General features: G+C 42.1%; 1 protein-coding gene across 1 annotated transcript in view; it reads left to right on the top strand.

The window, feature by feature from the left end:
• Positions 1–224: 224 nt before the first annotated feature.
• zswim6 (zinc finger, SWIM-type containing 6) overlaps positions 225–14,667 on the top strand; it is a 35,831-nt gene continuing 21,388 nt past the window's right edge. The window contains exon 1 of the mRNA XM_026355110.1: positions 225–852. Coding sequence (XP_026210895.1) covers positions 426–852 — 427 coding nt within the window. The 5' untranslated portion in view covers positions 225–425. The remainder of the gene's footprint in view (positions 853–14,667) is intronic.

The raw sequence follows: 14,667 nt of genomic DNA, 5'->3' as shown, positions 1-14,667 counted from the left end.
CCAATCACCGCCCAGAGGCACCCAGCGTACAGCACGGCTTCACCGGCCCTCCGCCTCACAAAGCCTCGCCTCCCCGGCTGTAATATTAATAATCACCCGCCGGTAAAAAAAAACAAAAATCCCGGCTGGAAGCAGCGGCGGTCGTGATTAAAACGACCCCGTTTTAAAGCCCTTCAGCCGGGTCTCAAACGTGGCTCACAAAGGATTAAGGGCCGTGCGGGAATTCCGCCCGGACCGACTCCGCCTCCCCGTAATTTGTCAACAAAGGGGTTTGACAACCCGGGGAAGATCCGCCTCCATGTTCCCTTAAAAGGATGATTTGGCCGGACACGGCCAGCCGTCGAACCGTGGGTAACCTCTTTCCCTTCCCGATCCAGTTCATATGGTGCGTTGACTTCCTCCGTCGCCGTTAAAGCGGAGCTATCATGGCGGAGCGCGCACAGCAGCCCCCGGCCAAGCGGCTCTGCTGTCGACCGGGCTACAGCGCGACGTGTAGACAAGGCCAGCGGGCCGCGGGGGCGCCGTGCGGCGGATCCGCTGCCGCTCAGGGCGAATCGAGCAGGACCCAGAGCCCGGAAACTCTCCTGGACATCGCGGCGAGGAAAGTGGCGGAGAAGTGGCCGTTCCAGCGGGTGGAGGAGCGCTTCGAGCGGATCCCGGAGCCCGTTCAGAGGCGGATCGTGTACTGGTCTTTCCCGAGGAGCGAGCGAGAGATCTGTATGTACTCGTCGTTCAACACCGGCGGGGAGGAGATGGGAAGTAGCGGGGAGAGCGGCGACGAGACGCGGCTGCCTTTCCGACGAGGCATCGGTCTCCTGGAGAGCGGCTGCGTGGACAACGTACTGCAAGTCGGTGAGTGTTGGTGACGGACCCGGGGAGAGGGAGCAAAAATAGAACCGAGGAAACAACAAGAAGACTTAGATTAAATGTAATTTATGTGAATAAGTGGAATAATAGGAGCAGATAAAGTGACAGGCTTTGGCAACAAAGGGGGAAGCAGTGAGGCGACAGACAGCAGCCACAATGGGGGTTTAAATCAACAGGGTGCATTAATGAGAATGTGGGACTGGGGCATTTAAATCCTGTTTTGCTCGGGGGCAGTTTGAATGTGCCTTAATAATAGCTGGGCCTTTTAAAGATTTAACAAAGACTAGTTTTGTTGAAAATCCAGCTGTGTCTTTAACAAAAGAGGAATTCCCACATTTCCACATCTTAACTCCACCAGAGAGAAACTTTAACAAAATAAGGAACGACTTAACTTAAGCTACTTTAAATAACAATATTATATCACATTAATTGATTGGCCTAAAATGTAACTTTGGTGGGATTAAAGCTTAGTTTTCATGCTTAATACCACAATTTATTTATAGATCGCTCACATCAGATACAAGCTGAGCCCCTGAAACGCTGCCTGACCTCTTTTTAAATCAGTTTTAAATGTGCTGTTGAGTAATATGGGAAGTGCTCCGTGTTGGGTTGGGTCTCAACTGTCACAAATTGCGTTTGAATGAATGTTCTGCTGTTCTGATGAATAATTGGTACGTGCACATTGCGTCTTTGGCAACGTGCGTGAGGTTTGATTAGCAGAGGGAAGTGAATGCATGTGAACAACTTGATGTAGTTTTACATTATTGTTGCTAAATAGTGGATTATTTATGTGTTTCAGTGTGGGGTGACTGTTACATACACACGTGCACTTCTTCCTAATGGTAAAATGAGGGTGACCAGCAGCTACTGTGTGTTGGTTTGCTTAAAACTCTCTTAAAGGCAAAATAGGAACAAGCACCTGTGTCTGCGTGTGCTGAAGTGATGGTTCCTTGTGCATGACGACTTTTATCCAGCAACAACATGAATCACACTCAGATTCAGAAATGTGTTGGTTTTTATTTATGGTGTTTAGTTGCTTTTTTACGTGCTTTAGAGAGCGCTGCCCTCTTTGGGATTTTAATTGCCCGGCACACATATCAAATACCCTGCATTCCTATTGTGAGTTTGGCACTTTGTTCCCATTTTCATGTTCATTTGTGTCTTTCAAGCTTCCTGTCTCCTCCAAAAGGGAAGGCAAACAAAAGCATCTTTTCACTCCCTTGTTAAGTAGAAGAGATTTGGAAGGAGGAAGCATATTGAGCACAACGATTCTTTTAAATGGGCAATGATTCACACCACTCTGCAGCCAATTGTTCAGGTTTTTTTTGTGTGTATCTGTAATAAGGAGGGGGTGAAAAAAGAGATGACAGAGAGCTCTTTGCTGTGAGAGAAGCAGACTGAAGAGATGATGATAGTTTTCCGCTTTTATCATTCCATGGTCAGCCAGGAGTCTGTGAATGTGTTGCAGTCTGTCACCTGTGAGTCGGGACACCTTCGCAGGGAGCGTTGAGGACTGTAATCCCATTACTCTGCATGGTTAATTTGAATTGTAATGCAATCTGAACACTTGGGTTGCTGTGTGATATGTCCCTCTCCCCCCACCCTTCTCACTTTTAAATGCAAGAGACTCATTTGGGCTTTGTGTACTCATTGAAGGGCCACAGGGAATACACACACACACACAATCATTCCAGCCTCTGTCCAGCTTCAATGAGAGGCCCATATATTCCCACATTTTGGAGAATGTTTCTGTAGCAAAGAAACAAAATCTGGGTTGTTATTCCACAGAGTGAGGGGAGGGGGCTTGAGCTGCATGCTTAAAAAGAGGAATAACAGTAGTACACACACACACACACACACATACACATACAGATATAGGGAGGGTTTCTTGGCTGATTGCATCCCAGCTTGGAATCTGCCGGAAAAATAGAGCCAAGAAGTGATAAATAAAAGATGTAATCTCCCCACGTGTGGGCTGCACCAGAGCAGGGAGGTTTTCTCACAGCAGACCTTGAGGAAATGAATTGGCACACATTTGCCCCCTCCTCCTCTTACTTATTCCACAACAAACCCTCACTTGTAATCAGGGCAAAGATAGGAAGCCATTTTTTTTCTAAACAGAGAAAATATTGCAGGTTTAAGGAGTTACACTCAAGTTATGCGTTTTTCTCGTATCGCCGTCGTATGTGGAAACTGTGGAATCTTTGGGTTTTGATTAACTACAACTTTAAGTGCTTTTTTTTTCACCACACATTATAAAGGACAGTGACCAATACCATTTTCTCGTTTACTTTTTTTAAACTCTCAGAGAAAGACTGTCATCTGGTGTGAGGTCACTTAAGTGTGAGTTTCATGCCAAGAAGCAGCTGGAAACACGAAAACCTTTCATCTGATGTAGTTTGCACTCGAGGGCTGCAAAGCAAAAATACATCCTGTGTTCAGAAACAGTGACTTGTACTAAGATTTCTCGCATTATTACAATAAAACAATGCTACAAAAAGCAGGAAAATATCACCACTAATGGAAACTATATGATAATTAACAGTCAGGGAAGCGTCATGACTGAAATCTGAGGTGTAGAGAAACACGCTGACATTAAAAGAAGCTTTGATCACCACAAGCACAGCACGACTTTTCTGTTTGCACAGGTGAATATACAGCCTAGGCTTTCATGTATGACTTATTGGCATCTGTTTATAATCCAGAACAAGTTTCAGATGTTTATGAAGCACTTTGTGTATTGTATGGTTAGTTATTAATGTTGACAGTTAAAACAAGGAAGCAGAGCATCACATCACATCAGCTTTATGATGCAAAAGTTCATTAATCATTTACAGCTGCAGCTAATAATCTCTTCATTATCGATTCATCTGATTATCAATTTAACGAGTAATTGTGCGGTCTATAAAGTGGCTAAATGGCAATAGGCATCTGTTGTAATTTTCTAAAGCCCGTGATGATGTCCCTGAGTGTTGCTTCGTCGAATTAATAGTCCAAGCTCTGAAAATGACTGACTTGGAGTCGCATATAAATCAAAGCAAACTGCACTTTTCCAAAGCTGAAGATCGTTTGACGTTTTTGTGCCTAAAATTACCTAAATGTTTTTTAAATCTTGTTCAAAATGAGGGTGATCCATGCAGCCGACTAGGTCATTTGTATTTTGAAAGCATCCAACCCCAAAACACTTAACAAAAATTGAGGCATGAACTGAACTATGGGGTTAGAGCTCTCAGTTCACAGTGCTCTACTTTAGCGCAGTGTTGCACAATGATGCAACACTAAGAGTTTTTGCTGTTTATCCTGAGGGGAATGTGAAAGTCTGCAGAAAATACGATCACAACCCTTGCAGCAGCTGTTGAGACATTGTTAAAAGAAAAAAACAGAACAGAAAAGTCAGATCACCAAATTCATTTGGGTTCATCCTCTGGCGACTGTGAATGTGTTAAATGTTTAATAGCAACAATACAAATGGGTGTCACGCTTGTATGAGGTTGAGAACTGCTGATGCTGACATCAAAAGCTGCTCCTCTCGACACTGGAGGCTTCACCTTAAAGATGACGTGGACGTTCATACACATCAGTTTGTGGGTATGTGTGTGGGGGGGGGTGCTGAAGTATAGGTTTGAGCTGAGGAGTAGGCTTCAGTTACACGTCGAAGTATAGGCTGCAGTGTTTGTGTGTTAGCTGTGCATGGTTATTTCAGTCGGAGAATCTGCACTGTCTGTCAAAACAAGAGGGGAAGAAATTACAGATGTAAACTAATGTACACCACACAAGTAAATATATAGTTTCTATATTTATGTATGGTGGGAAAACATATGCTGTAATATGTTTGTTGCCTGTTTTTTTACAGTTAAGTCACTGTTAAGCTGCTTACACTTTACATGGGGTCAAGTTCATACCATCTCTATTCGGCTGATCCTCTTCCATCTGCTGCATTAGGTCAAAATGTCACTGAAACATCAATGCTGTTAGTATTCAGTTTGTTGTTGATGGGAAAAGGGGAATCCCTTTGTTCTCTCGTTCGTCCTTTTACCTTCTGGATTAGCCAGGAATTAAATTAACTCAAGAAAGGAAGCGAAACGTGCCACAGTTAGCAATTACAATACTTTCATTTGTCATTTATTGATTGAACTGCATCTGATTCATGAGTTTCGGCTTTGAATTTACCATCATCCACCTATCATAGATCATAGGTACAAAATGCACTGTGCATAAAAGGTACTAAGCTGCTGTATTGTGACGAGCTGCACTCATCATCCTACTTTAAACAAATCTGGACATAGACATTACATCCATTCTTAGATTTTGTGGGTCTTGTCTTTGCCAAAGATGTATTATTATCTTGAATGTTCATGATGGATAAAGACCAGTAAATATATCTAATTATTAAACCAGAACCTGCTTAAGAATCTTTATGTTATTCTCTTCGCTTCAGTATCGGAGTCGTGCAGTGATGGTTATCTGGACAGACTTTGTTCCACTGTAAACTGAAGCTGCTGGTGGCTTATTCTGCATAACTCTAATGATGCTAGTTTGACATAGTATGAACAAATATAGGCTAAAACAAATGTGCTTCAAATTGTAACCTACATCTAACTTAGTGACTCCAAGGCTGCATTATACTTTACAGCTGCCAAACACTCAAATTATAGGAGCTGTTGTTCCTCAGAGCATGATTATGTAGCAGCACAAAATCCTTTAATATGAACTTTTTTTGTTGAATGGGGGTGTTACAGGGGTGCAGTTTGTCCACATTTGATCTGAGGGGAGAGTCACAGTGTCAGATCTAAAACCACATTTTTCATTTATAGAAGGAGATCTTGTGCTTTACTGCACCTGAAATAACTGGATCTTCATCAACATTACTGTCATTTTGTACACTGACGTGCAGAATTTGAGACTGAGTCCTCAAGTCTGCCACGGGCCTGTTGCTTCATCCACAGAGAGCTGATAGGGAGTGATGGTCTGCTGTCAGCACAGTCTGTGGAGTGTAGCTGCGTTCTCTCCAAGGTCTTGTGAATCTGTAGTTTTCCTCACATTTCATCATGTGATGTTTCAGAAGTTTGTTTCTGTGGTCAGATGTGAGGTTGGGTTTGGTTCTGCTGCAGTCTCGACACAGTGTCACCACACAGTGAAATCTCACTGAGCCTCTGTGGTGCACTTCTGCATTCACTGGAATGAGACCAACCCGACTCCAGCCAAACCTTTGCCTGTTCTACCCTGAAAAGGACGTTCTGACTCGGTGATCCTTAGACGAGGCGCCGTGTCCCAAGACAAGTGCTACTCCCTCTGCAGTCATCATGACGAAGAAGTGCTCAGACCATTTAAAGTAAAAGTACAAAAACACTTCATTCAGATTCTTCAGAGTCCAAATTTAACAGACTAAAAATACTCTATAACAAATAAACAGAACAACTCTTTTCAGTCCAATCAGTACTTATTTCACTTCCTGTGACTGACTATATTTATATAACATTACTAGACTGTTAGAAGATTGTTATAGTTTGATAGTTTAGTCCAGTGGTTCCCAACATAGGGATCTGTCCCCTCTGAAGAGTCACCAGATAAATCAGTTGTCAGATGGTTAATGTTGAAGGAAAGGGGGGAAAAAACTAAAGTCTCTTCATATTTTTGTATTTTTCTTCAATATCTTTCAGTCGTACAACAATTTTACCTCAAAAAGCACCGATTGACAGTTTAGACTTTTTAATTATGTTGTATGTTTAACAAAACAGCAGTGCTTTGTCTCCTGCTGGTTTTATTTGACTAAAATTAATTTCTTTCCATTTGAGGAAGGAAAAAGCAATGTGAAGACGTCACTTTGGGTATTGGGACAGTTTTGTTTTACTTCTGACAAATGAGTAATCAGGAATATACGGTTTCCAGTTGGCTAAGTGGCAGTGACTGATTACATTTCTGTGAGAAAGGTCCTGTTCATGCAAAAGTTTCATGAGCTGAATTAAATCACAGAGCAGCATTAATTTGTCTTATCTCTCACACACTCGCTGCCCGCTAGCCCTCTCATCTGCAGTTTTATCAAGAATCAATGAATCTCTACACACCTACTGAATGATGCAAAGCTTTGTAAGTATGTTGGGGTGGAGCACACACACACACATGTACAATGTGCTCAGCCTTTTAGGCTGTTGATCAGCATTAATGGTGTATGCATAGCACCTCAATACGCTCCCGCTCTGCAAGATCGATTTTTATTGGAGCTACATCAGGCGCAGGCTTTCAAACCAACGCTTGGCTGGATTTTTCAGAGAACATCTATTGGCAAAACCTGCCATTTTGAAAAATGTTTTTTCACTTCGGTGACCGTACCAAGAACGAATCACACAGATTATAAGAGAGGCTGTTGATGTTGACGTTCTACAGTAGAGTCAGCTTTAGTTTTACCATTGCTGGTTTAAATACCTATTTTCCAGGTATAAATGGACCACAGATGGTTTTGTTGTTGGGAAAAGGACTCAGCAATTTCCTAAAAACAGCTGGAAAATTGTAATCTGGAAACGTCTCAAATAGGACAGAGTGACAGTTCTGGGGACCATTTTCAGTGGCGGATGAATCAACATTTAGTGTTCCGGATTGTATTTCTGCAGTAGGAATGTGCATGAATCAAAAGTGGTTATTCGATAAATTTGTAGACGAGATCAGAAATAATACACTTGAATAATAGGTTCCTGTGAGGAGTTATTTTGCCATAAATTATAATCAGTTGATTAACTTTGGATTTCTTAATGGTTGGACAATTAAAAAAAAAAAGGGAAGTTAACATGGGTAATTTTCTATATTTCTTTTGTGCAAATAATCTGCAGATTAATCAGTAATTAAAATAATTGTTGGCACAGAGGAACAAAACAGAAGGCTACAGTCATTGTTTGCATTGGTGTATAATGGGATTCATTAACAATAACATAAATGCTGAATATCACCACCCTTATTCTTTAAGTGTCAGTACTTAGCAGTTAAAACGTGCTCATAATCTCTTAGCACAGCTGCTCCCAAGCACACTTTCCTCATCCCTCAGTGTCTCCCTGATCTGTATTCCTGTGCTGTATCCCTTCTTCATTAACCTTCAGCTGGAGGAGAAGAGAGGCGGTGGAGCAGAGAGGTGGATGGAGGAGGGGAAGGACTAGTTTACCTTTGTCTGCCCTCAGTCAACTCGATAAATCCTGTTATGTTCTGATTGGCACGTAGAGCACATAACATGTCCTCCAATCCTCATATTGCAGCTGACGTGGACGACTGACTTTATTAATCCGTTTGTTTCTTTGTCACTAAACACGGTGACACACAAGCAGCCAATGAAGTGTGGACGGGGGCGTCTAGCAGAAAGCTAATTTCCTGGCTATGCTTTAAAATGAGATTATAGCACACAGCTAGTGTAAAGACACCCAGGGCTACAACTATTGCAACAGTTACTTTCATTATCAATCATTCGGTGAATTGTTTTCTCAGTTAGGTTTCCATCACTTTAAAAATGCTACACGCAACCAGATTTGCCTTTTTCTTTATATCGTTAAACACAGAAAAGCAGCAAACTCATTACCTGAGATGGAATTAGGGAAGGTTTTGCATCATTTATTAATGATTAATCAGAAGTATTCAACCAACTGATTAACTCCCTAACCGTTTCACCTCTAGATGCCCCCTTTTGTAAAAACAGTGCTCTCTTTTCTTGGGGATGTCTGGGGAGTTTTCTGAAACCCCCTCACTGTTACAACAAGTCAAAACCTGCCACCGTGCTCACCTCATGGGAACCCTGGGCCTCACGGGGTGGTCTCTGCAGAGGAGTGCCCTTCGGACCTCCACTCTGCAAACACAGCACTTTAGTTAATAACAAGTAAAGTGCTGCGAGCATTTTAAACATATTAGCACTGCTCTCATCATCACCGACAGTCGGCGTTGATCATCACCTGTGTTGATTTCTCGATTGTTCTTCTTCTCATGGAAAAGAGGCTGTAACCACACACAAAAAGAGGAAAAACAAAATTAAGTGTTTGCTTAAGGGCCTGTGGTGAGTGGTGCAGACTGAATGAAGAGCCCGAGCTTTTGTCTTTGCAGAGCAGGCAGCTCACCTCCCCCCAGCCTGAGTGTTATTCAGAAGCTGCTTATGAGCAATGCTTACCTTTTAATGGGAACTTAAAGGTGTCATCCATCAGAGGCTGTTACCTTATAGCTCACAGCCAGGGCATGTTTAAAGAAGACTGATGCTCTTCTCCTCTCCTCGGCTCAGACAAAAGAAACACGTCTAGGCAGTTAAAGAAATCCACACAGAACAACCAAGTCGAAGCTGTGGATGGTGAGAGAGTTAAAAATACTTTGCATTCACAGCACAACAACAAATCTGTTAAACCCACATTACAGTGGGGGTGGCTTTTTGCCACAGTTTAGGGAACCACCACGGAAATTGACAACGCTCCTACTTGCGAAAACATCACATGTCAGTCAACTGTTGCAGCGGGAAAAGCCCCTTCAGACAGTTTCCACTATTTTAGTCGCATCATTTTAGGTTGCATGTCTCCTCTCTACTTACTTTTCAGTTCAAGTGCCTACAAAACGGAGCTTTAAGGGTTAATGTCTAGACTAGACTGTCTAGAAAATACAAATATCTGAATCAGCTGGACCAGACTTTAACGTCCAGTTGAGCCCACATATGACTGCAGCAGTTAACTCAGTGATTCATGACGGTTCTATCATGCGACTGTTGCTGCTTTGATATTCTGTAAACAAAACAGTGCAGCATACTTTTTGTGTCATGTCCCACCTCCTGCACATCTGCAATCACCACCCCTCACCCCCTAAACCAGAGTGTTTTACAGTAGGTAGGTGAGAACATGTCTCACGCAGACAATCTGCTGCATGTGTGAAAGTGCAAAGTACAGAGTTCATATGAGAAAACGGCTTTCATAGATAGTTTGGTCAACTAGTTGCTGCCATACATTTTTAATTTCACAACCATCTTCAGATGTGGTGACAGTGAAGACGAGCACTTTGTAGGGAATTTTCTTTGGTTAGGGGATGACGTGTTTTTGGTTAAATTTTAGTATCGGCATTGTTCATCGCGTGTGAAGTGACTGTTGGATTTTTTTTTTTACCTGACCTTAACCCAGGACTGTGAGTGCCTGAATTCAACCATTAGTAATTTTATTAATGTTGGAGTCCCCAAACTGGAAATTCTGCAAGATCCGAAACATATTTGTAATTGCAGTTTAGTTGTATAGAAACGTAATGTGTAGAAGACTGGGCTGCATTTCTCTAACCACTTGGACGCGCCTCTGAAAACTCTCCCCTACCACTTGATCCCAAAGAGAGCTGGGGATACCCTTACTTCTACAAGTGAGCGTGCCAAATAGAGGGTTAATACCAAGAGGAAAGGGGCACGGGGGTTTATTGGGATTGTGGCTTTAAATACATACAGTGCAAGATGTCTGTCTACATGTGAGCCTGCTCTGCCGGATAACACCCCTGCCATCTGCTCCCAGTAACTAAACGCCTGAGCTTGTTAAGCCCAGGCAGAGAAATCATCAAAACGTTTGCTCATCCAAATTCACAAAGTGCCTACACTGTGTCATGCAATGTAAAGCTTCCACTCTGTTTTTACTTGACTGGCTTTCAGCTCATTGCTCAGGGATCTCCTGTCTGCTTTCAGTTTATTATACTCCCTCTTTGCATGCTCATCCCCTCTGTGTTGTATCTGTAATAACAAGCAAATGATCTTGTTTGGCTGGTCCAGTAGTAGCTGCAGGCCTTTCCCCAACCTCCAGCATAGCTCAGCGACTCACAGACCTGTCGCTGCTTCCGGACAAGTGCTTCGACATGTATAGCGTGTTGAAATTTAGACCAGTGAAACCAGCTTTAAAGGCACATGCTGAAACATTTGGATTATGTATCCATGGTATAACGATTTCCAGGCAAACTGTTGCACAATCTTCAGTATAAACAGTTCCTTAATTTCTGCCTGACTTTATAGTTTGTTCAGATTTAATCATTAGAGCTGGAACACTCCACTTTTCCATATGATTTGATTTTATAAAATAGATTTTAATCATTCTACTTGACAGTCACGTTTTAAAGTAGCTCCACGTAACTCATTCACCTCAGATTACACAAGCTCTCACAAGTCCTGAAAATCAGCCGGTATGTTTCTGCACATACAGGTCATGCCTGGCATGCGAGTACAAGTTGAGTCATTGTTTTCATCTGTTAAAGATGAGTAATGTCAGAATGTGAGTGATGGAAACGGGATGCACTTGTATCGACTGGGCTCTGAAGCCTTTTAAAGCAGGGAGGGGCGGCGAGAGAAGGAATGAGTGAGCGAGTGCTGCTGCTGTACGCTGAGTTAAAATGAGGGGAGTAGAAAGCATGAAGGGTGGAGGAAGTTTCAAGTTCTGCAATCAAACTTCGATATGTTCTTAAAGTATCAGAACTACTCAATCTGCATAGAAACCATCTCATCTGCTGCTGCTTTCAGTGTCATAGCTGCTTAGGTGGAGCCAGTATCCAGTAGTTTATCTACAGTGAGATTAGTTCAGTGGGGGAGATGCCACATGGGTCTCATGATAAATCTGGAGGCATCATGAGAGTTTTAAAAAAATTATACTACATGTGCAGTTTTTTTCTTATTTTAGCTGTTCTGTGTGAATTGCTGAATCATTGATGAAATTAAATCATGTGGAGAGTTCAGTCTGTGAAATGAGGTGGCATCATTAAATGTTTTATTTTCTCCAATATGCAAATGTTTGCAACTTTGATCATTTGACAACCTGTCAAATTGGTATTTTTGCTTCAGTGTTGGGGAAGTGCAGAGTTTCCCAGAGCCCATCCCTCTGCTTGTGCTTGATCATCATAGTTGTTGATTAATCTTGTTTCGATCGACTCATCAGCTCACTGATTGTTGCAGCTCTAATCACGGCTCAGTGTGAATAAGCTGTGTCTGTTCGGGTTTGAGGTCATAGAGATAGGTAGAACAGAACAATCCCGGGTTTTATCAGATCATCAACAATCAAATAAAACTTGGAAACGTATGTTCTGTATGTGTATTTGTTGAGCAACTACTCCAGCAACATGCCCTGGGTTTATCTTTGTCTCTGGCTGACTGAGAGCGGCCGTTTAACTGTCAGTGTAACGTCATGCCTTTCACAGAAAAGAATAGTTTCCTACAGCGTCACAGAGGAGGAGGGGCCCGTCACTGTCAAAACAGGATGCAGGTCACATCTTATCGTGGCAGAGCATCAAACCAGATTTACACACCCTCAGCCTCTGTTCTGTTTGGGCCAAACAGACAACGCAGCTTGCTCAACATTTCAGGAAAGGTGTGACTGGGTTGGAAGATAACCGATACTATAATCGTGCTGAATCCTCATTCCACCCTCCTCCACGCCGCGCTGCTCGTTCTTTGTTTGTACACACGGTTATTTTGGTTTCTCTCACATTATCTGGTTAAACCAACCAGCTCCTTCCTCCGTGCATCTCATTTGCCAGCTGGAGCTGCCTTCCTGTTCAGCTGCGGTGTGATTCGTCACTTTACCTCACAGTTGCTATCCATCCTCCCCGTGACTGACTGCTTCACATGTTGAAAACACACCTTCTAACCATGATTGTACTCACTGGCTGCTTTCTTTCTTACTAATTATTAGCACATAATCTGTAAATTTGCTTCAGTACTGCACTTAGGTATAATTTTAATGTATATCTGTATGTCTTCATTAATGCCACATGATATTTTTAGTCCATGTTCAGTTTGGTGGCAGATATTATGCTTTTTACTTGTCTACATTGATTTAAGAGCTACTTTCAGTTCAGCAATCAACTAAAAAAGAAGCTTTATTGACATATGTTCCATATTTTCTGCTCTGAATGTTAAGGGTGTGTATAAATCCTTCTGAAAAACTACAGCTCCCATGAGTGCAGACGCTCATAAGTTAGTTTTCCAGAAAACATCCACAACACTCGACTTTCTAATGTCTTCTGTCTAAAACTAAATGGTCTAACTGACCAATTCAGTACTGCATAGTTCATAGTATATAGTTTAAACTGAATTATCTGGACTGTGAGTCAAACAAAACAAGACACGATGAGACATTTTATTCTTCTAGTAGAAATAGTTGTTATATAATATGTGATAGATACACGTCGTAGTCAGACTGTACAATTTCAGATTTGTATTAAAATAAAAACACATGGTCATCTTATTTTAATATACATTTATGTTTAATTGAATAGAAATGACATCAGTGTCTACATGTTTACTACTTTGGTGCATATTCTTGTGCACTTTAATGATTCTGACATTTGGAGCACGGAGGCCAGTAGACAAATGATTGTGGAGGGCAGTGTAAATTGAAGTACTACAAACTGCAACAAACTACTGTAAAAAAAATGAATGATTTGTGAAATTAATCATTGATAATGGGAAAAATCTTTAGTTACAGCAGCTCTAACCCAGTATAATCAATAAATGTGATGAGTGTTAACAGGATGTTGGTCTGAATGATCAGTCAGATGATCAGATCAGTCTTTTGGTTCTCATTTTATTACCTCTCTGGTCTCACTTTTATATTTATATGTATGCAAACACAGAGCGTGAATAGTGCGATGTGAAAAGACATTTACAGGAAAGAGTAAGCCCAGTCAGATGTGGTCGGTTTTTAATACCATAACTGTCGTAAAGTCATTTCGACCGTGTAGACGCTGTACGTGTGTTTGTTTCAGTGACATTCTTTGGGCTCATTAGGCTGCAAATGTTTTGACAACTTAAAAAGAGATGTTGAAAACATACGGATGCATGTGCCAAGTTTGACAATGCTCGGATGTACTTTGAATTTTCTGCTATCTGCCATCCTGCCCACAGGCAGCTTCAACATCAGTTTCACCACATGCTCTCATAAGCCACACACTCACCACACGTCATGTCATGTCAGGCTGCTTGTGACCTCAAGGAAGAAACGGATGGTAGTTTTGGAGGTCAAAGGTCACTCTGGTGCTCATGAAGAGAAGCCTCTGCTGGCTTGAACTGCAGTGTGCAGCAGGTGTGTGTTGGTTTGGACAGATGCAGAGTAGCAGCCTGCACCGTAAACACTATCCTGCAGGGTTTTCTTTGTCTTTTGTGTCATTTAATTTGCATTAAATGTAAAAACACTGCAGGTTTAGTTAACATTTTATAGCTCAACACCTCCTACGCATTGTATGGCAACATATGAGACAATATTCCATAGCATTGTAGATGAGCGAGGAGCTTTTACTATACCCAACTGCTGTTGGTGCGTCTGGCAGTGACAGATACGTCGGATAACAGCTGAACTACACGTTCACCAGAAACTGACTGCTGCCAGATACTTTATATACTGTACATGTGTGATCACACAGTTCAAATGACAAGCGAAGGGGGTAGCTCAGCAGCCTAAAAAGGCTCTGGGATCACTGAGAAGCAACAGAATATTGAATCTGGGGAAACTAAACTAAATAATATTGTCTTAGTGAGCCTGTCGGTGCAGGGAAGTGGTGACATTCAAGTGAAAACAACATGCAGAAAACAGCTGGAGTTGCACCACCACGGTCCCACTGGGGCTGAAGAAACATTCAGGTTACTCTGAGTTAATTCGATCCACTCGGAGACCAGATCTGTCCCAACGCATTTGTTCCCACAGAGTCCTAAATGAACTTCTCCCATCGGCCTTGTGTTGGCCTGCTGCACCGATGTGCTGCCTTTTCCCACATCGACTCTTCTTTCTGGTTATTTTGGTTTCTCAGCTGATCGTGGGATCAAACATGTGGCGTAAACAATTCACC

The sequence above is a fragment of the Anabas testudineus genome, chromosome 12 (genome assembly GCF_900324465.2).
Source record: "Anabas testudineus chromosome 12, fAnaTes1.2, whole genome shotgun sequence".
In the NCBI taxonomy this organism is placed as follows: domain Eukaryota; kingdom Metazoa; phylum Chordata; class Actinopteri; order Anabantiformes; family Anabantidae; genus Anabas; species Anabas testudineus.
This window is presented reverse-complemented; position numbering and strand designations above follow the sequence as displayed.